This window comes from Mauremys mutica, chromosome 2 (genome assembly GCF_020497125.1).
Source record: "Mauremys mutica isolate MM-2020 ecotype Southern chromosome 2, ASM2049712v1, whole genome shotgun sequence".
NCBI lineage: Eukaryota > Metazoa > Chordata > Testudines > Geoemydidae > Mauremys > Mauremys mutica.
The window spans coordinates 180,022,365-180,042,581 of record NC_059073.1 but is presented as its reverse complement, the minus strand read 5'-3'; the positions used below and the strand labels follow the sequence as shown (position 1 = coordinate 180,042,581).

The 20,217-nt window shown below is 43.2% G+C and overlaps 1 protein-coding gene across 4 annotated transcripts in view; it reads left to right on the top strand.

Moving 5' to 3' along the window:
- COL15A1 (collagen type XV alpha 1 chain) overlaps nt 1-20,217 on the top strand; it is a 328,870-nt gene that overhangs the window by 14,443 nt on the left and 294,210 nt on the right. For 2 of the 4 annotated variants that reach the window (XM_045005761.1, XM_045005760.1), the window contains exons 2-3: nt 2,267-2,296; nt 10,547-10,659. In XM_045005761.1, coding sequence (XP_044861696.1) covers nt 2,267-2,296; nt 10,547-10,659 — 143 coding nt within the window. Of the gene's footprint in view, nt 1-2,266; nt 2,297-8,015; nt 8,097-10,546; nt 10,660-20,217 lie in introns of those variants that run through there. The other 2 variants (XM_045005762.1, XM_045005764.1) reach the window with 2 other exon arrangements.

Genomic DNA, 20,217 nt, shown 5'->3' with positions numbered 1-20,217 from the left:
GAAACTGAGGGCAGAGTTAAGGTTTGGGTGATCTTATTTTACACTTTCAAATGTTTACATGTTCTTAAGTGTAATTTTGAATTTCCTGGGTTTATAATGCTTTCTGAAAACTTGTAAGTTCTCCCCCACTTACTTTACTAATGTGTATATATTCAACCCTTACTTCCATTTAACTTTTTTTTTTTTAAATCTAGGATTATATTCTTGTTATATTTCATGATACTTTAGGGACCAAATTCAGGCCCCTTTTTTTGCAATAGGTTCATAGAAGAGAGAATACAAAAGGGAGATACAACTTGTGCATTCTGCCCCCATTCCCTTCTATGCACTGCACACTTTACAGGTCTCCTTGTCTTGAATGGCCTACTACTAGGTACAGGAGCCGTGCATAAATCACAGTCCTCTGTGCACCTCCCTTGCTGGGATTAAATGTTTGTGATACGATTAATCTGTGCAGGTGGTTGCACTCACAGTGGTGAAAGTACTCCCCAGTGTAAGTTTAAAAGAATGCTTTTTTTTTTTTAAATGAGGATTTAGGCCCTGATCCAGCAAAGCACTTAAGTGTGTATTTAACTTTAAGCACATGAGTAGTCAAGGGGACTACTGATGTGCTTAAACAGGAGGTTAAGTGCTTTGCTGGATCAGGGCCTTCAGTGCTAGAAAAGTTAAGCTTTTGATATTTAGGGTGGATCCCTATATTACCACCAAGTGAAAAGTTCGTGGAAGATTCTTGTAGTACTAACAAAAGTGCTACTATACTGCCCATATATTGGTCTGTTTGTTTTTATTTGTGTTTTTTAGTGTGTGTGTGTGTGTGTATATATATATATAATTTTTTTTTAAAAGTTCCTGCAAGGAACTGAGCGATGATTAGCTGTTTCATGGGATTGGCTCTGCAGAATAAGAACAGCGTTCATGCCTATATTTCTAAATACATTCTTCAAAATTAAATAAAGCCTTTTAAAATAGTTGACTTACATCATTATATTATCATATTTTTGTGCATATTTTATCTCATACCATAGCAATGTCTGAGACAAATGGAGCCTCTGTATCAAAAATGTGATCTTCCTCCCCTTCTTGAACAGCCCTGGGTGCTGCTGACATGTCTTCATGAAACAATTCATATCCAATCATGTAAATCCTCTCATGTTTGACAATTATTCACTCAGGATAGTTGTAACGCTGCTGTTGATAGGTGAAACAAAATCATTTAACTAATTTTCCATCTTAATCAACAGCATGCCATTTTCCACAGAAAATTGTAATTCAATCTGTATACAAATGTTAGCCTTCTGCAGCTTTTTTTTTTTTTTTTTGGTCTTCACATTACACTGTCTGAATCCTCCTGGACTGACCAAAATTAGTTTAGTTTACAAGACACTTCAAGCTCGCATCTGAATGTCAACATTTGATTGTTTATTTTCAATGCCATTCCAAATGAGGAATATCCTTCTCAGGTTTTTTTTTTGGTTGGGAAATCAAAATCTAGTAAATGGAATCAAATTTTCATACAGTCTGCATTTATATAGGCTTTGGTATGACTAAGGCTGCGAGTCTGTCACGGATTCTGAGACTTCTGCAGGGGCTGGTGCTGGCTCAGGGGTTGCCTGAGCAGTTTGGGTGTGTGTGAGGGGGCTAGAGGCAGGGGGGTTGGAGGAAGCTGGGGGGGTGTTTACCTGGGGTGGGGGGGCCCCCCGGCTCCCACTGGCATGGCCCCCCTGCAGCTCCTAGGGGGCAGTCAGGCCAGTGGGGTTCTCTGCGCCTGCAGGCCCTGCCCCCGTAGTTCCCATTGGCTGTGGTTCCCGGCCAATGGGAGCTGCAGCAGCTGGCGCTTGTGGCGGGAGCAGCAGAGGAGCCCCTGCCTCCAGTGCCTAGGAGCTGTAGGGATGTGGTGCTGGGTAGGAAGCCCCTGCCAGCCCTGCTGCCGCTCCGCCCCCACAGCACCTGAGGTCCCCCCCGCCCAAGTTTTAGTCATGGCGGGTATTCTTAGTAAAAGTCATGGGCAGGTCAAGGGCCCGTGAATTTTTGTTTATGGCCCGTGACCTGTCCATGACTTTTACTAAGAATACCTGTGACTAAAACATAGCCTTAGGTATGACCTAATAGAATGTTTACTGGCATTTATAGCTCACTTTTTAAAAAAAAAAAACCAAATATTTCTAGTGCATTCATTGGACAACATGGCCAAAATTATGATCTAAATCTTCCAAAAGGAATCCTCAGTTGGATTTTATAACCAACTATTTTTGTGCTTCCAATTCAGTTGCAGGTGCTGATCAGAATACTTGCATATGTAAGTAACCTTTTATTTAAAAAAAAGTTCCTTGGATTGTTAAGTAACTTGAATAATTTTTTTAAATCTAAGTTTTATCACCATTTATGCTCTTTATTTTTGTCATTGCATTCACTTTTTGCATTGAATCACAATTTAGAATGAACAGCATTCCCTAAATCTAGTCCCCATCTCTTTCTGCCTCACTGTAAAACTTCTATTCAGAACCCACTCTATTCTATCCAGTGAACTTCCCACCACAGTTCTAAAGAAACAGTACATATATGTAACAAGTGACGGAGTCTTGTGGCACCTTATAGACTAACAGAAGTATTGTAGCTTATGCTCCACTTCTGTTAGTCTGGATCTGTAAAAAGTGACAAACATGCCTACCCCTCTGATATCTTTTTATATGGCCTGAGGCTAACTAAGGAGGCAGTAGACTTTGGGGCAAAGGATTTGTCAAATAGTCTAGTCACATTTCATTTGTATATAAATGGAGCCATTTCCAAGTGATCCATGAATCAGTACAAATAAGGAGAAGTCTTACTCTGGCAAAGAAAGAACACTGGTTTCACAAAGACCTCTCAGGACTGTTCCTTCAAAATGAAAGAAATGCAGGAAATCCTGTCTGGTCCATACACTGACTAGTGCTGGCTGGGGATTTTATTTCTACCCTTTCCTCTTTTACTACTTCCATGTCAATTAGGGGGCATCATGTTGCCAACTCTTCTGATTTCATTGCAAGTCTCACAAATTTGATAAAGTCCCAGCTCCTGAAATCATGAGATTAGGTAAGAATCTCAGCTGCTTTGAGTGCTGGTCCCTATGTGTATTTCATGTGGGTGGGAACATATGTGCATGAGTTTAGAGATTTTTAACAAGGAGTGTCCATTGGCCCACACATGTGCAGGAGCTCTGCTCAGGATCATGAGTGAGGGTATAAGAAGCAGTGTGGTGCAATGCCTCCTTAGTTCCTTCTTACTGTTGCATAGACTGAGTTGGAATCCAATATCCTCTCTTGCTTTAGCCATTCAGAAAACCTGTAAATAAGATTGTAAATACTTATTTTATGATTCTAAGCTAAAAGAATCAGGGTTGGAAGGGACCTCAGGACTAATCCCCAGACAGATTTTTGCCCCTGATCCCTAAATGGCCCCCTCAAGGATTGAGCTCACAACCATAGGTTCAGCAGTGTTCAATGCTCAAACTACTGAGCTCTCTCTCCCTCCCTTAGTTCAGTTAGTTTTTAGTATAGTTAGTGTAGTTTGTTTCCCATTGAAGACTCATTCCATCCATAGCTCTTCCTGAGGATGTTTCAGACAGCAAGGATCCAATGGCCACCCTCTGTGATTCAGCAAAACAGGTAGGGGCATGTGATGTGATCATAGATCCATCTTAGGCCAGTAACTTTCCACAGATGGACTATGGACTTTGGGACAGTTAATTCCCATCGCATAGCAAAGGATATGAAACTTTTGAAACACCTCCATTTTGCCTCTTTCCTGCTCTAATTCTCTGGAGTGTGAATTTACATCTAAAAGGATCATCTTGAACTATGGACTGAGGACCTTCCAATCTCTTGGAAGTTACCAGAGAGACTTTACAAGCCAGCAGCCCATTCCATCACTGCTACAAACCTGATAAGGATTTTGCAATCATTTTTATGTATATGATCTATTAATTTATAATTCTCTTATTATTAAATCTTTAGTTACTAAGGATTGGCTAACAGCATGCTATTGGGTAAGATCCTGAGATTCATATTGACATGGGGCTGTATGTCTGATCCTTTCAGATTAGAAAGAACCTTACATGTGGGGAAAAGGGTTTTCAGTAACTATATTAGACTTGGTCGTCTAGATGGGAGCCAAGGGCTGGAATGCCAAAAGGGGACTGTGTTTGGCTGCTTGTTAACCAATGTGGTACTACAGCTACTGGCTTAGTTTATTCTATAATTTGATTCATCATCAGCTTTGGAGATTGCATGAAATAGGGCAGACAGTCTTCCCTCATTGAGGCATTCTCAGGGTGGCCTATCCCAGGCACCTGGTCACAGCCCCTTTTGAGTGCGTGCTTAGGAGCGGAGCCCTCAGTTTCTAAGCCCAAAGGCTCTTCCTCTAGGGCTTCCCATGAGAGGAAGGGACACTCATGGGTGCAAGGTCAGATCCTCATCAAGGACTATCCATAAGAAATGTTCCTTCCCTGAGTCCATTGAGATTGGGTGAGCCCTTACACACAGACCCTAAGGAACTGGATCCCCAAAAACTCCCAGGGTGGAGGTTAAAGTGCATAGAAAGAAGGATCTGCTGCTTCCATCCACAACTGCAGCGCTGAATTCTGTAATATCAACACATCTGCCAAAGAACTTATCACAACCAGGGATGCACTGGTGCCATCAGCACAGACCATTGGCACTCCCTGCACACCAGGGCTCACAGAGACCTATGTGGTATTGGAGGATAACTTCCTCCCCTACCCACAGTCTCTCCTCTTCTCTGGCCCAGCCAGAGGAACATTACTACACTGCTTTGGTGTCCCTAGAACCATCCCACTTACAATCCTCAGGCAGGATTGCCCTGGTACTGACAGCTCCGCCATTCCAAGAGGAGCAATTTTAGGATTTGGAAAAATCTAATAAACTGGTCCCTCCATCCCCAGAGAGAGAGACAAGCCTTGGACTGGTGACCCAGGACTTATGGTCACTACCCTTATGAACACAACCTCCCTAGGAACTGATGGTACCTTCTGCCATGGGGTCCCCCTCAAAAAGTTGGGCCCTCTTCCTGGTCCTATTGGGTACTGTGGGATCCCTATACCACACATCCATGACCCACCTAGGAGACTGTCCACTTCTCTTCCTTGTGCCAAGAACTGGTTCCATTGGTGTATGAGGAGGAGCAGGCTGTTGAACCAGAACTGCAGGTTCTGACAGTTCTGATGAGAATCTCCTCCTGTTCCCTGGAGGAGGCAATCTTTCCTTCTTCCTCATCCCTACCAGATGACCATAGGAAATACTGGAACTTATTAAGAAGAGTAGCTAGCAATCTCCAGAGGAAGCTCAAGATCTACACCACCAACTGTTGGATGTTCTGCAGCTTCAAGGCCCAAGTAAGGTAGCTCTCCCAGTTACTGGAACTGGTGAGATTGGTCTGGCACCCCCACACCTAAGAGGGCAGAGAGGTGCTATTTCATTCAAGTAACGGGACCTGAATTCCTGTTCTCCCACCCTACACCCTAGTGGTGGGGGTTGCTATGGAATGGTATAATAGTCTCAATACCAAAGGACCACTCCATCACACAAAGGCTCCAACAGACTGGACCTTTTGGGGAGAAAAGTTTTTCTCCCTTGTGGGCTTGCAATTCCACATTGCCAATTACTAGGCTCTGCTAGTTAAGTATGACTTTTAAATAACTACTCTGTCCTGAAAGGCCACCAGCCTAAACTTTCCTGAGGAGAGAGCCCAATTCTTCTCCCTTCTAGAGAAAGGCAAACTGGTGGGGAAAATGGCTCTTCAGGTTGCAGTTGATACAGTATCCAGAAGCTTGGCCACTGGTATTGCTATGAGGAGGAATTCATGGTTGCAGTCCTTGGGCTTCTGCAGGGAGATACAAAACATTATCCAAGACCTTCCCTTTGTGTCCAACCTCTTTAACGAAAAGACTGGCAATTCTCTCCACTTGTTACAGGACTTTAAAGTCTACCTTCTGCTCCCTGGGGATCTACACCCAAGCCCCAGACAGGAAGCACCAGAGGCAGACCTATAAACCAAGACTGCTGCCTCCTCCTCATGTGTTCTTCTTCCAGTGAGGGGGGTGCTCCCCTTCGGCCCCACCACCACTCCATCCCACCTCTTCCTGCCCTGTTCTGTCCTCTTGCCTGAGCATGCTCTGCCCTTGCTCCTCACCCTTCCCCCAGCACCTCCTTCATGCTACAGAACAGTGATTGCAGCAGGTGGGAGGTGCTGGGAGGGAGGGGGAGACATCAGTGGGGCTACTGGGGGGAGGGGGAGGAACTGCTAGGGAGGCTGCTAAGCACCCACCATTTTTTTCATGGGTGCTCCAGCCTATGCTACCAGTGTCCTGCCAAGTCTTTCTGCAAGTGACAGCTCATGGGCCCTGCTTTTCAGCCCCCTCTTCCATCACAGCTGCAACCCACTTCCAGCCCATTGTTAGGAGCCACTTTTGATGTTCAGTCAAGATATGCTTACCACCTTACCATGCCACCTGTCCCTTCTTCTGTCCCCTTTGGAGGACATCTTACTCTATTAGCCTACAACCAGGAGCTAATCATGATGTATGGTTAGATCTTGGAAATTATCCATCAGGGATATTCCATAGAGTTCATCTTCTTCCTTCACCACAAATACCCTTCCCACTACCCCTTTAGAGACCACTCTCCTGAGGTGATTGAAAGGCTGTGAAATCCCTATTGCATCAAGGGGAAACAGTGTGTGTCCTGCCTCAGTATCAAGGAAGGAGAGTTCTAGTCTTCATATTGCCTAATCCCCAAAAAAGAGGGTGGAGACCATTCTGGATCTTCAGCAACTCAACATCTTTGTTCAGAAGTCAAAATTCCAGATGGTCATGTTGGCATCAATAATCCCCTTTTTTCCTGAAGGGATGTGGTTTGTGGCTCGTGGCTCTTAACATGGAGAACGTTGTAGACGGGCCGACTCACCCCTGCGGCACCTCCTGCTGGTCATCCTTGGGAATTAGCTCATTCCAGCATCCAGAGCACCCTCTGCAGGCCAGTGATGGACCCTGGTGCCCCTTTCACAAGATCTCCCCCTCCCAGCAGAACCCCCACCCCACTATCCCCACTTTGCCTCAGTATTGGTTACTGCCCAGTCTCCATCTAGCTCCTGTTCACTGGGGCAGACTGCAGTATAAGCCACTCATCAGCAGCAAAGGGGTTTGGACCTGCTGCCCCCTGCAACCCCCAGTACCTCTTGGACTTATGCTAGGCCACAGCCTGGGGCTTTCCAGGCTGGAGCTTCCCCAGCTCCTCTGCCTTTCCCCAGCTCCCTCAGGTACCCTGTCTCTAGCTTCCTGTAGCTAGATCCATCTTCTTCTACAGACAAAAGAAGACTGTCTGGGCACCTGGCTCACTGCCTCTTTATAGGGCCAGCTGGGCTCTGATTGGGGCATGGCCCAGCTGCAGCCATTTTCCCAATCAGCCCAGCTTTTAGAGCTGCAGCTTTTAAGCCCTTCTTGCCCCAGGCCCAGCCCCAGCCCTGGCTGTTTTAAGCCCCAAAGGGCAGGAGTGGGTAAGCACCCTGCTACAGATGTATATTTTCATATAGATATTCACCCTTCCTACAGCTTATGGTGGGCCAGGACAACTTCCTATTTGGAGTCCTTCCTCTCTTTCCCCCTTTTTAAAAAACCCACAAAACCTCATGATTTTAGGCCTGATTTCATGATTTTTGAATGCTCAGGGTTGGCAATACTGGTACATGTTGTCTCATGTGACTATTGCTTGGTTGCCTGTGTGTTAGTACTAGTCAGACTGATGTGTATTGCTTCCATTTTCTCTCCCCTGCACTGCAGAGAGGTTCTCCTTGTGTCTTACCAGCCAGCAGAGGAGCAGGGAAAGAGAACAGCACAGGTGCCACTCAGTGGCACTATCCTAGCCTGCAACAGGAAAATGAAATGCCTCCCAGCTGACCCCTTGCCACCTCTAATTTAAAGTCTATAAAGTCAGGAAAGCAATATAGTTTCCAGCTGCTCTAAATGAAGCTGGCTCCAAAACTCAAACAATACTGTCTTTATGGCCTGCCTGGATCAGATCCTTAATACTATATGGAAGTATACACAGGTAGGGGGCTATTGCTGTTTATATGCTGACCTCTAGTTTACTGGACTAATGTACTAATGAGAGGGTTACACAGGGTATTATGGGATGGTGTCATGCTTCATCCCCCCCACCCCTTACTTCCTGTTTTAGGAGTAAATTCATCGCCACAGAAAGTGTAGTCATCTGAATTCAGGTCTAGTGGATGCCTAGAGGACTGCAGATGAAGTTCTGTTTGTTGACCCCTCCTAAGCTATGCCATTGTGTTAGCTTCCTGTGTGTATGATTAAAGCAAACCAATGGCCTCTTCCACCCCAGCTGCAGCAAAGAAGCCTGCTGGCAACCCGGTAGGGGCAGCACTCAGCTCTGCACTGTGAGTTGGGCCAGGAAACTGGAGCAAAGCCACAAAAGAAAAGACAGGAGATGTCAGGGGCCAAACTTCCCACAGGGAGAGGGTAGGAGCGAGGTACTGAGGTGCAGACATGAAGAGGGGAAAACATCAACAAAGAAGGGCAGTGAGGTGGAAGGCCAAAATGCATTTATCTGAGGGAGAGTGAATCTATTGATTATAGGAGGTGGGCTGCAAAGGGACCGCTGAGTGCAGGAAAAATAACACTTCACTCACAGGCCTGCAGACTGGGAAACCTGCTGCTTTATTCAGCTCCATGACAACAAACTGAGTGGGTGGGGAATAACTCCCCACATCAAAACAGGAGGTAGGGAGGGCAGAGCATAGCTCCATTCCCTAATTCTCTGGATAACCCAATTAAACCCCTAATGACCACTGTACTACAAGGGGTGGGGGGAATGTTGACAAAGGCTTTTGCAGTAGCAATGAAAGGCAGCAATGGTGATTTCAAAAATATGGTCCTTATTACCTACTGCCTATCTTTGAACAGAAGAGAAGATATAATAGGCCAGGGAAGGCTGGTCCTCCCTTGGCATATCTGTGACTGCCAGTTGTGGGTTTGGCGGGATAAGTTTTTGCTTCTTATTATGCCCCATGCAGGTTCTGGGGCAGCAGAGGAGGCAGTATGTGCTCCCTGGACTCCAGGGAGATTACTGATGAACCCAGGAAGCTGAGTAATATATACCGTCTCCTGAGCTGGCTTGGAACCTGCATAAGTGCATATCAAAAGCTCAGGTTCTTTGGCAAGAGACGAGCTTTTCCTGTGGGACGGCTTGGGATCTCAGGATGGGAGGTGCGGTGTGGCTGGGCAGGCTCTGGCAGCTTGGGGCTCCTCCGGCTGTGGGAGGGCAGGGGGGATTTTGGGCTCCAGGTGGCTTGGGAGTCTTCCTGCTGTGCTGGGGGCAGGGGAGACTTAGGGCTCCAGCCATGTGTGTGTGGGGGAGTGTCATCATGCCTCAGTGGTTCACAACTGAGAATACCAAATTGCCCTCCTTCTCAGCAATTTGTCCTGAGATTAACCCCAAGTTTTGGGGTGTATCTCCCATAAGATATGCCAAACCAGCAACAAAAGTAAACATCTATCTTGCCACCCTGGCTAACATGAAGACATGAAAGGAGTCTCCTTAGGTAATCCAGTCCTTGTATCACCGCCAAAACCCTGACTTAATAATGAGTGGTTATTTAAAACCAATTTTATCAACCAAAGGGTTCTTCTGATCCCAAAGGATTGGCCACCTACCCAGGTCATTATATACCTCAGATCTTACCCAATAATCATGCTGTTGTCAATTCTTTAGTATCTCATATCTATAGGTTTATTTATAAAAAGAAAGAAAAGTGAGTGTTAAAATTGATGAAAGGAATCAAATACATACAATAATTGCAATGTTCTTGGATCAGGCTTGTAGCAGTGATGGAATAAACTGCTGGCTTGTTAAGTCTCTGATTGCTTCCAAATCATTGGAAGGTCCTCAGTCAGAATGCTCCCATTAGTATAAGTCCATAGCCCAGAAGTTTGAGCAGGAAAGAGGCAACATGGAGATGTTTTCAGGGCCTTTTATAGCTTCTGCCAAGTGAAGAGAAACTTGTTCTAGTTTGTGGAAAATTACAGGTAACAAGATGGGGTTTGGAGCCACATGAGCAAGTCACATGCTCATGCATGCTTGGCTAAGTCATAGCACAGGCCATTACCCTTACTTTAGTTAGAAAGTTCACATGAAAGTTCATTAGGTGCGGATAGGCTTCTTCCAGGTCCATTGTGTTTGTTGATGAGCCATCAACTTGAATACTCTATTCATAATATGCTGGCTAAATACCCTGTGGGTGTTACCACAGGAGCAAACATTTGAAATACAAGTACATAGTTAATATTCATAACTTTAGATACAACAATGATATATGCATACAAATAGTAGTTCTCTTCAGCAAACCATAACTTTTCCATAGACACCTTACATGACACACTTTGTACAAGATTTATATTATATAACGTTATATGAGATTATATAACAGTGTTAGCAACAATGATCGACATGGTCATATTGTAATCATGGTAATTAAACAGGTGACTCTTGATTTGGTGTCTCGCTGGAAGTGGAGAAGTCAGGCAACTCAACTGAAGATGTGTCCTGAGGACTGGTATGACCTGGCAGCACCTGATCTACATGTCGCCGCCAGGTGAGATCCTCTGCAGTCCGGACTGTGTAGGATACAGGTCCTGTTTGAGCAATGACAGTGACAGGGACCCATTTAGCTCCAGAAGTATAATTCTGAGCCAAAATCGGCTGTCCTGGGCTAAAGGTTGGGTCTTTTGCTCTGACTGCACACCTGATGACTTGATCTTACTGCTGATGTTGCACAATTTGTTGGGGTTCAGAAGATTTCAGCAGATCAGAGCAAGTGCGCAGCTGTTGTCCCATCATTAGAAAGGCCGGGGATGCCTGGGTCGTAGCATGAGGTGTGTTTCTGTAGGACAGTAAGAAGGTGTCCAGATGCTTTTGAATGGATAATTGGTGAGTCTTGCCCACATGCTGAGGGTTTAGCTGATCGCCATATTTGGGGTTGGGAAGGAATTTTCCTCCAGGGCAGATTGGCAGAGGCGCTGGAGGTTTTTCACCTTCCTCTGCAGCATGGGGTAGGGGTCACTTGCTGGAGGATTCTCTGCACCTTGAGGTCTTTAAACCACGATTTGAGGAATTCAGTAACTCAGACATAGGTTAGGGGTTTGTTACAGGAGTGGGTGGGTGAGATTCTGTGGCCTGCGTTGTGCAGGAGGTCAGATTAGATGACCATAATGGTCCCTTCTGACCTTAAATCTATGAATCTGTGAGTCTATGAATTGTCCCCTTGCCAATTTCAAATCTTGTTTCATTGTCTGCACAAATCTTTCAGCTAATCCATTGGTGGTTGGATGGTATAGTGCTGAAGTGATGTGGTGTATCCCATTTATCTTCATAAAATTTTGAAACTCCTGAGAGACAAATTGCGGTCTGTTGTCACTCACAAGTTGTTCTGGCAGACCAAAACAACTAAAGAGTCCCCGTAGTTTTTGGATAGTACTCTCTGCAGTAGTGGACTGCATTATAGAGACTTCTGGCCATTTAGAATGGGCCTCTACCACCACCAAGAACATGCTTCCTTCAAGGGGGCCAGTGAAGTCAATGTGAATACATTGCCACGGGTTTTCAGGCAAGTCCCATGGGTGTAGGGGTGTTCACTGGAGTGCATTCCTCACACCCTGACATGACATACAAGCTTTTGCATTTTTCTTCAATAGCACTGTCCAATCTAGGCCACCAAAAATAGCTTTGTGCAATTTCCTTCATGCTCACTATTCCACAGTGACCGGAATGTAGCTGTTCTAACATCTGTGATATCAGTGGTGGTGGGATAATGACATGTCTCCCCCACAACAAACAACCAGATTGGATCAATAACTCCGTCCTCCTGGACATGTAGGTAACAAGGTTGGGTGAGACCGTTGAGATGTTCCATGCATCGCCAGGTCCATAGCTTGGGACAATATTGGGTCAACGCAAGTTGCCTTCTTTACCTGAGTAGCGGTGATGGGTGTATTCTCTACCTGTTCAAAGTAAAAGATTTCCTTCTGGGCAATATCTTGATGTTTGGCTGGCAAAGGCAAACACCTTCAAAACAGATATAAATGTGAAGACACTAGATCACACTTAAAATAGGCAGTATACTTTTTTTTTTTTAATCATGGATGTTGATAATAACGTTAAGACCTTGAAGTCATGACATTTAGGAATGTATCTTGTTCAAGCTCTTTAAGGAATGGCTGGCATAGCTGGGCTAGGATCTTCTCGACCTGACATCTTGGTTTTAAGATTTCCTTGTTAATTTTGGCTTTCAAGAGGGAATTGAAGCTGTTGAGATAGATTCATGAGGTGCTAGAGGGAGCTCCTTGGAAACTCTTAAAATTTTGCACCAAATGGAAGGGGAGGTTTGGATTTTGTTTAGATGAAAGTTTAAATTCTACAGAAGTTGAAGGCATTGATCTGTCCACTTACCAAAGGAAGCTTCCTACTCAGCAGCAACAAATCTGAAAGTTGCCCTTGTTGCGTAGGAAGTTCTGAAGTTCTACTACTCATGCAAAGTAGTCCTGTTGAAATCAATGGGAATATTCACATAACTAAGGATTACTCATAGGAGTATGGCCTAACAGTATCAGGCCAGAATAAGTATAATAATTTCCAGCAAACTGCATTTAATGGAAGTCGGTTTGTTTGCCCAGTGGTGCTGCCTCCTTCCTTAGCTATGATTATGAGAACATTTTTCTTGAAATGGGAAAATAAATGAACAGAGTTTCATGGCTCACCCGTCCTCTCTGCAGCCACATACATGCTTGGAAAATGGGGTTTAATTCCAGGCTAAGGGAAAACATTGAGGGCAGAAGCCCCTTGTTAAAATCTTGGTAGCATATTACTGACCATGAAATACAAAGATGTTACATTCAGCCCAGTGAAAGCAAATTTTAGCCATGCCGTTGAATTTGCTTTGCTCATGTACAATATGTACTATATTTTTATTTGGTACGTAATTATTCATTTTACTGTAACTTACTGCAGTCAATGCCGAATATTATACACTTTTACATATGGGATATATCCATGTTTTGAGCATTTGCCTGACACCCAGCCCACTTCTTCATCCAGTCTGGGATTTCACTGTCTCATGAAAGGAATGAGCAAATTAGCTACAGACCAGCAAATGGATAATAAATGTCTGAGAAAAATGTTACTGTCAAAAGGAAGTTCATCAAAACACTGCTGGCAAGAGTGAGGAAAATAAAAATAAAGAAACATCTGTATTGGATTACAGTGCTGCAGGAAAGCAAAAAGGAAAAAAGTAGCCTTTGCACTAAAAGCACTATTGGTTAATCTTACTAGGCTTTTCCGTTTCTTCCCAACTTATACTTTCTTAGATCCAAGGACTCAAAGAATCCTCCATCTTATTACTTCCTTCTTATTAGTAACCACAAATTTAGTGCACACACAGTCCCATTTTCTGTATACAAATACGAAGGCTTAGCAACAGGAAGAAAAGTGCAACCTACAGGTCTACACTTAAATGTCACTTTTGTCAACTTTGCTGCAGTGCATCCCAGACAAGTTTACCAGAGTGGTCTCTTTCAGAAGAGGATGAGTCTGCAGAGATGTCTTTGGTCACTTTTATATAAATTCATTTAAGAGGATTGATTCAAAAACTGATGTCCTTATTTAAAAAAAAGGAGGATTCTCCAAACTGTAACTGACTGAAAAATTAAAGTTTGAAGTAGAAACTTCTTTGTCTTCCACATGATTCCTAATATGCCTATCACCATGGTATGGTTTCTGAGTGCAGTAAAAATCATAGTGTACACAAAGATATATTTATCTTTCTTCCTTCCTGTCTGCAGGGACTGTACTTTGTGGTTCCCCCCCCTTTTCTTCGGTTTGTGTTGTTGTGGGAAGGCTAAGTCAAAGAAGTGGCTTTTAGGCAGTTTGCTCTGTAAGTTGTGGTTTGTGGACATTCTGGTCTTGTCTACAAGTGAATTCAGCCACCAAAAAAAGCTCTGGAGAAATCTCTGTCTCCTGCATATGCAAGTTGAACTCTTGAGGATGGCAAACTTGTAAAGCATATTTAGGTTTGTTGATTAAGAAAATAACTTAAAATATTAGTATTTCTTGAAAAATTATTCTGAGCAATGAATCAACATAGGAGCTCTCAAACGAAGGCTTGGAGTGGCCAGAGTTTTAGACAAAATATTGGATTTTGATTTCTATCATCCTTATTGGTAGAGAGCTTTTCAAGAAGGAAGAGTCAGTTTCTTCCAAATTGAAATTTTCCATGGGAAAATTTTGATTTTTTTTTTTGCTAGACATTTTTCCAGCAAAATAAAAACTTTCCCATGGAAAATTTCAGTTTGGCAGAAATTGAATTTTCTGTTGGAAAATCATTCCAACAGAAAATTCCTGGCCAGGTCTTGAAATATTTTTTTTTCCCACACAACACACTTATCCTGTGAAACTCATTGCCACAATATAGCATAGTGGCCAAGGTTTAGCAGGATTCAAAAAGAGATTTATTATATGTAGGGCGTGGAGCACTGCCTAACTTTTCCCATTATTAGTCCTTGTTTCAGTTGTTTATAAGTTTGCTAAACTTTGGATAAGGAGCTTAGGGAGGAAGATTAAGACTGGGAGCCAATGAGGATGTGGAACATGGGGTCTGATGTGCAGAAGTGCTGAGCACTCAGCTACAACTGATGTAGGTGGGAACTTATCTTTGAACATATGAAGTGCTATCTACTGCTAAGAATTCTGACAAAATCAGGTCCTAGGCATCTCCAAAATTAATGGACATTTTTTAACCATAATTTCTCTCTGCCTCGGTTCCCCACCTGTAAAATGGGAATAATACCACCCTCAGTTCACATGGGTGTTGTGGAAATAGATATTAAAGTGATAAGCGCCATAACATAGCTCATGAGGAAATTGGTGATTCTGTCTACAAAGCAGGGGATGAGTAGTGTGCAGTAAATAATACACATTGAACATTGTTGTAGTTAAAAATATTACTCACAAAGGGGCCGGAATTAAGGGTGCACAGGTAACTGTAGTTTGGCATTTCCTAACTTTTGAGTGCTTGACTTTGCAACCTTAATAGTGTTCTCATTTTTTATATTACACACACAAAAACTACAGTAAAAGAGCATCCAGAGTTATAATAGTAAATATTAAAAAGAAAGATTTTTAGAAAGGCTCATGCTTCAGGGTTAAGTCAACTCTAACTAATGGAGGTTAGGAAGAAACTTTCCCTGGGGGCCGGTTATCCCAAGACTGCCTACTGGAGGGTCTTTAGCACCTGTCTCTGAAGCAGCTGATCCTGGCCGCTGTCTGTGACAGAATACTGGATTAGATGGACCACAGGTCTGATATGTCATGGCAATGCTATTGTTACTTTTGGATAGCAAGCACTGCATCCAGCAGTATGGCTTGCAGTGTCAGGATCTACATTAAACCTTAATTGGTATCTTTCCCCTGCTTGATGAATTAGGTCTTGCTGTATCTCAGATGGCAAAGAGAATGGGCATTTTTTTTTCAGAAAGACAGTTTCCTGGTATCTGGGGATAATCAGAGAAAAGTTTAAATATTATTTATTAATGCATGCATTTGTAATGCTCCGAGCTCATGTATCAATAGTTTTTCCTACAAAGCTCTGAATTATTTTGGATGGTGTTACATGGTCAAAGCAGGCTCTCCCCCTCTTTGTGCCTACACCCTGTGTTTAGATTGGTATTATAAAGACTCTTCCTCACTTTCTTTTGTTGGATCACCCAAGTGTCTTTATTTACAGTGCTTGTGCAGTTCCCAGATCCCCCAACAGTTAGTGCCCCACAGACCCTCCCCAGGGTCTCCTGGCCCTTGAAGATTCCTGATTCGTAAGGAGACCAAGATACTACCCTCCTATCTCCTCCTCGGCTAGCCTCCCCACTGAGTTTGCCCAGGGCTTCTATAGCCTGCTCATGACCCAGCCAAGCTGTCACTACTTAGCTCATCATGTTCCTCTGAGCCAGCCCTCATTAGGGCTTGCAGCTGGGCTCCTTGCTGAGTCCCTGCATCTCTACACCTGGTCTCCTGGCCAGAGAGCAGGCTGCAGCCAGCATTTTGGCAGGGCTTTAAAGGGGGTTTTACCCCTGCCCTGCTATAGATAGCAATAAGTACCTTTCCTTAGCCTGTGAATAGGAGATTTTTGGACAGTAAAATCCTACTATCCTAGGAACAAGAAGTTGAAGATGATCCTCTGATTGCACCATTTGAAGGCGGTGGTGGTGGTGATGCACCTAGAGGGTGCAACCAGTGACAAATGCACTGTAGTGCAAGGCATTGTATGTACATGTAGTTAAGAATCTCTGCTCCAAAGATATTCTAATCTTAGCATATGAGACAACAGGTGGCTCTTACAAACAAATGGGAGACTAGGGTTGAAGAGGCTAAGACAAAGTAACAGCAAAATGATCGTATTTGACACAGGAGTCATATCACAGCTACTTTGATTTAACAAAAAGTCTATTCCTCCCAGAATTCTATTAATATTTTCCCTCTCTCATGGGTAACACTACGTAAACCTGCTCTGTCTTATTAGGTTTATTATTCATCTGTTTTCTCCAATTCACAAAATGTGACCTTCAGACCATGTGATTATGCTACAGTTGCCACCCACAGATGCAAAGCTGGTCATGTTGGACCAAATCCCAGTTTAGCTCAGTTCAATGACAAAATTACTTGATTTAGTTTGTAAATAAATGGTGAAATTTCAGCTTCACTGAAGTCAAGGGCAAAACTTCCATTGACTTCAGTGGTGCTAGGAATTCACCCTTAGTGTTTCTAATGTTTCCTCTCCTTCCCTCTTCTCTTCTTTTGCCCCACAAACTGTGGACTGATGTGGTTTAGTGCGGGGGAGGGGAGGCTGTATGGACTGTATGCTATTTGTTAAAATGTATCCATAAAATTAGCACCAAAACCATTCAAGCAAAACTGAAGCCCAAGAAGGTTTTAAAATAAATGAGAAAGTGGCATTAAAACACCTGTTAATATGGAATCTAACTGCTGCTGATGGTAGGAACACATTTTCCCTCCCTTTGTCCTCCATGAACAGAATTACTCCAAGGCAGCCCCACATTCTTCCTACCCCCAATGTCTGTAGCTTTAAAAGCCAAAATGTAGTGCAGCTAGTGTAAATGAGGCTAGCATTGGTGTCTCTAATAGCGTAGTGTCAGAATGAAAATGCCTGGTGTGGCCTTGTGAGGTGCCATAGCAAGGTTAAGCCACTCATGCCAGTTTATTAAAAGCAATATTTTTTCCATCTGGTACAATTTTTTTAAAGTGTGTTGTGCGGTACGTTGGAAAAATATATTGGGTTTTACCTTTAAGTCACACCATTTTGCTCAAGGTTTGGGTTTTTTGTGGGGAAAAAAAAGTCTCTGACCTAAAAATTTGAACCCTGCAGATGCTCAGTGCTTGTTTTGTTTTATTTATAAGATGCACACTAACTGCATTTTAGATTTTAGAATTTAAAAAAAAAATCAGTAAAGCTTCTGTTCACTATGCCTCTATTCTTTCCACCTGGCCACTGTCATGCCTGTTGGTAAAATGTTTGTTTCTGCTCCGTAGCTAGGTGGGTGCTAGCCTCTAGCAGGCATGGGCAGCACCTGCAGACTAAAGCTGTCTTTACTGTTGCCAGCATTGTTTGTATTTTAGGGCATTTTTAAAAAAGCATTAAGTAAGTTTATTTATTAAATATCACCCACAGGCACTGTAACCTGTTAGTTTTATTTCGGTCCTATGCTAGATCCTTCCTGAATAGACAGTCCATGGTTGCTGGCCAGAAAATGGATGAAGAGGGCGGGGGGGAAAACAAAAATGAGTATTGTAAAATAGGAAGGCAGCAGATTGTGATGGGTTCCCCCTGGGGTACCACTGAGCCCTCCTGACCCAGCAGCCAGTGCTCCCTTTTACACTGTACTGCTGTGACAAGCTGCCAAGCTCTCTAGGCTTCCACCTTACTTTCACCAGCATATGTACAGGTAGGGACACACCCAGCTGCAGTTACATGCAGGCTCTCTGACCAGCCCCTGCATGGGAAGGCTACAGCTAGGGCAACTACCAGCTCCTCAGGCATGCACCCCCTCTGGAGTATAAACCCAAAATTATACCGTCTTGTGCTGCACAGGGAACTGTACAGCGTAAGCTCAGAAAATTCACCTCCTCCCTCAATGTGGAGAGGAATATGCAACAGCTTCTGCCCCTGAGTTATGATTCCCACACACTGGCTTAGATAAAGCAAAAACAAGTTTATTATCTACAAAAGATAGATTTTAAGTGATTATAAGTAATAGCAAACAGATCAAAGCAGATTACCTAGCAAATAAACAAAAAACGCAAACTTACTATACTAAACAGATTGAATATGAATAGCAGATTCTCACCCTAAGAGATGATACAAGCAGGCTGCAGATTCTTAAGGGGCAAGAGCTCACAGCTTGGAATCCCCACGTGTTCCATTCACGGGCTAAAAATCCCTTTAGCCTGGGTCCAGCACAGTCTTTGATCTTCAAGTGTTTCCAGGAGTCTTCTTGTGTGGGGTGTGAAGAACACCAGCTGATGTCACTCCCTGCCTTATACAGCTTTTTATGCTGGGTTCCCAGACTCGTCCGTGGAAAATTACTGACAGCCCAAGATGGAGTCTAGAGACATGTGGTCTCCTCACATGTCCTTGTCAAGTCATAGCAGCGCATCACTCACTGACTGTTTGGAGCATTCACAGGAAGGCTCTCCAGGTGGGAGATAAGATTCTCCCAAGGCCTATTGTTTTCGTAATGGCCCATTCCCCACACACTGTCTAGAATGAAAGCACCTCGTGTGTAGTGGGTGTTCCCCACGTATAACTACATTTGAAATACAGAGAGAGTCAATATTTATAACTTCAGATACCCAAATGATATTTGCATTCAAAGAGGATAATCATATTCAGAAAATCATAACGTTTCCAATGACATCTCATATGACTTGCATAAAATACATTATAACTGTCATAATCCTATCATCATAATATCACTATGAAGGATATGGGGTGCAGTGTCACATGGGTCATCTGCAAGACTGAGTTTGGCAGCAGAAATGGGTAGGAAAAGTAAGGAAGAAGCAGCTAGAAGAATGCACAAAGACAGAAAATGAATCCTATCTTTAGTCCTATATTTGGTAGAGAGAGGCAGGGCCCTGGATGAGCTATAGGAAGTGAACTTGCTAGCAGAAGATGATGATGTCATAAATACATTGCTGAAGCAGCAACAGACAGACGTGCTCAGATAGGAGCAATGCATACATTTGTACCTTCGATGGTCATAAGAGGTGGGGCTAGATAAATATTTTTTAATCACCCTTAATTCATTCCTTTGAAATTTGTGCAGGATTTGCCTGTACGTTAAGGGTCTCAAATGCTTGATTTACTAAATAGTCTCTTAAATCCTTCCTCCAATGATGGTGCATCAGCAAAGTACAAATAATGCCACTATTTAGTTGAATTTACTGTTAGAAAAGAATGTCATTATGTCTAATTATATTTTCCTTTTTTTGTTTTAGTCTGCGACTTATTTTTATAATACCCAGAATTCTTTAAGTTAAGGATATCTTCATTCATGTTATTTCCTAAAGGCATTTAAAGTAGTGGATAATATTTTCAATGAAAATAGCGTCCTTTTCTGTTTCTGAATCATCCAGGAGCAGTTTATGTATGCAGAAATTCACAGCTGTTGAGGTAGTCTGCCACTGGTTTTCTCTAAAGTAGAATTTAGCCCTAGATTTCAGGAGTATATAACTTAACCTTTCTCTTCCATAGAGTTTTTAAAGCCAGGAGGGACCACCAGATCATCTAGTCTGACCTCTTGTATATCACAGACTACCAACACCATCGGCACCCATACACAAAACCCAACAATTTATTTCTGCTCAGCATTCTCCTTGAACTTAGACATACTGTATACTGTAAATGGCAGCAATAAAAAAAAATCTACCATTTGTAATGCTTTCCTCATTCAACTTCACCAAATTAACATCTGAAGACACATTGTACAGCTTTACTAGTATGAGCTATGTGTCTTTGCATAGATGCTTTGATTTTCTTGGGGAACCTACTGTAAATATTGCCATGGTTTTTGTACTTCGCATTTTTGTA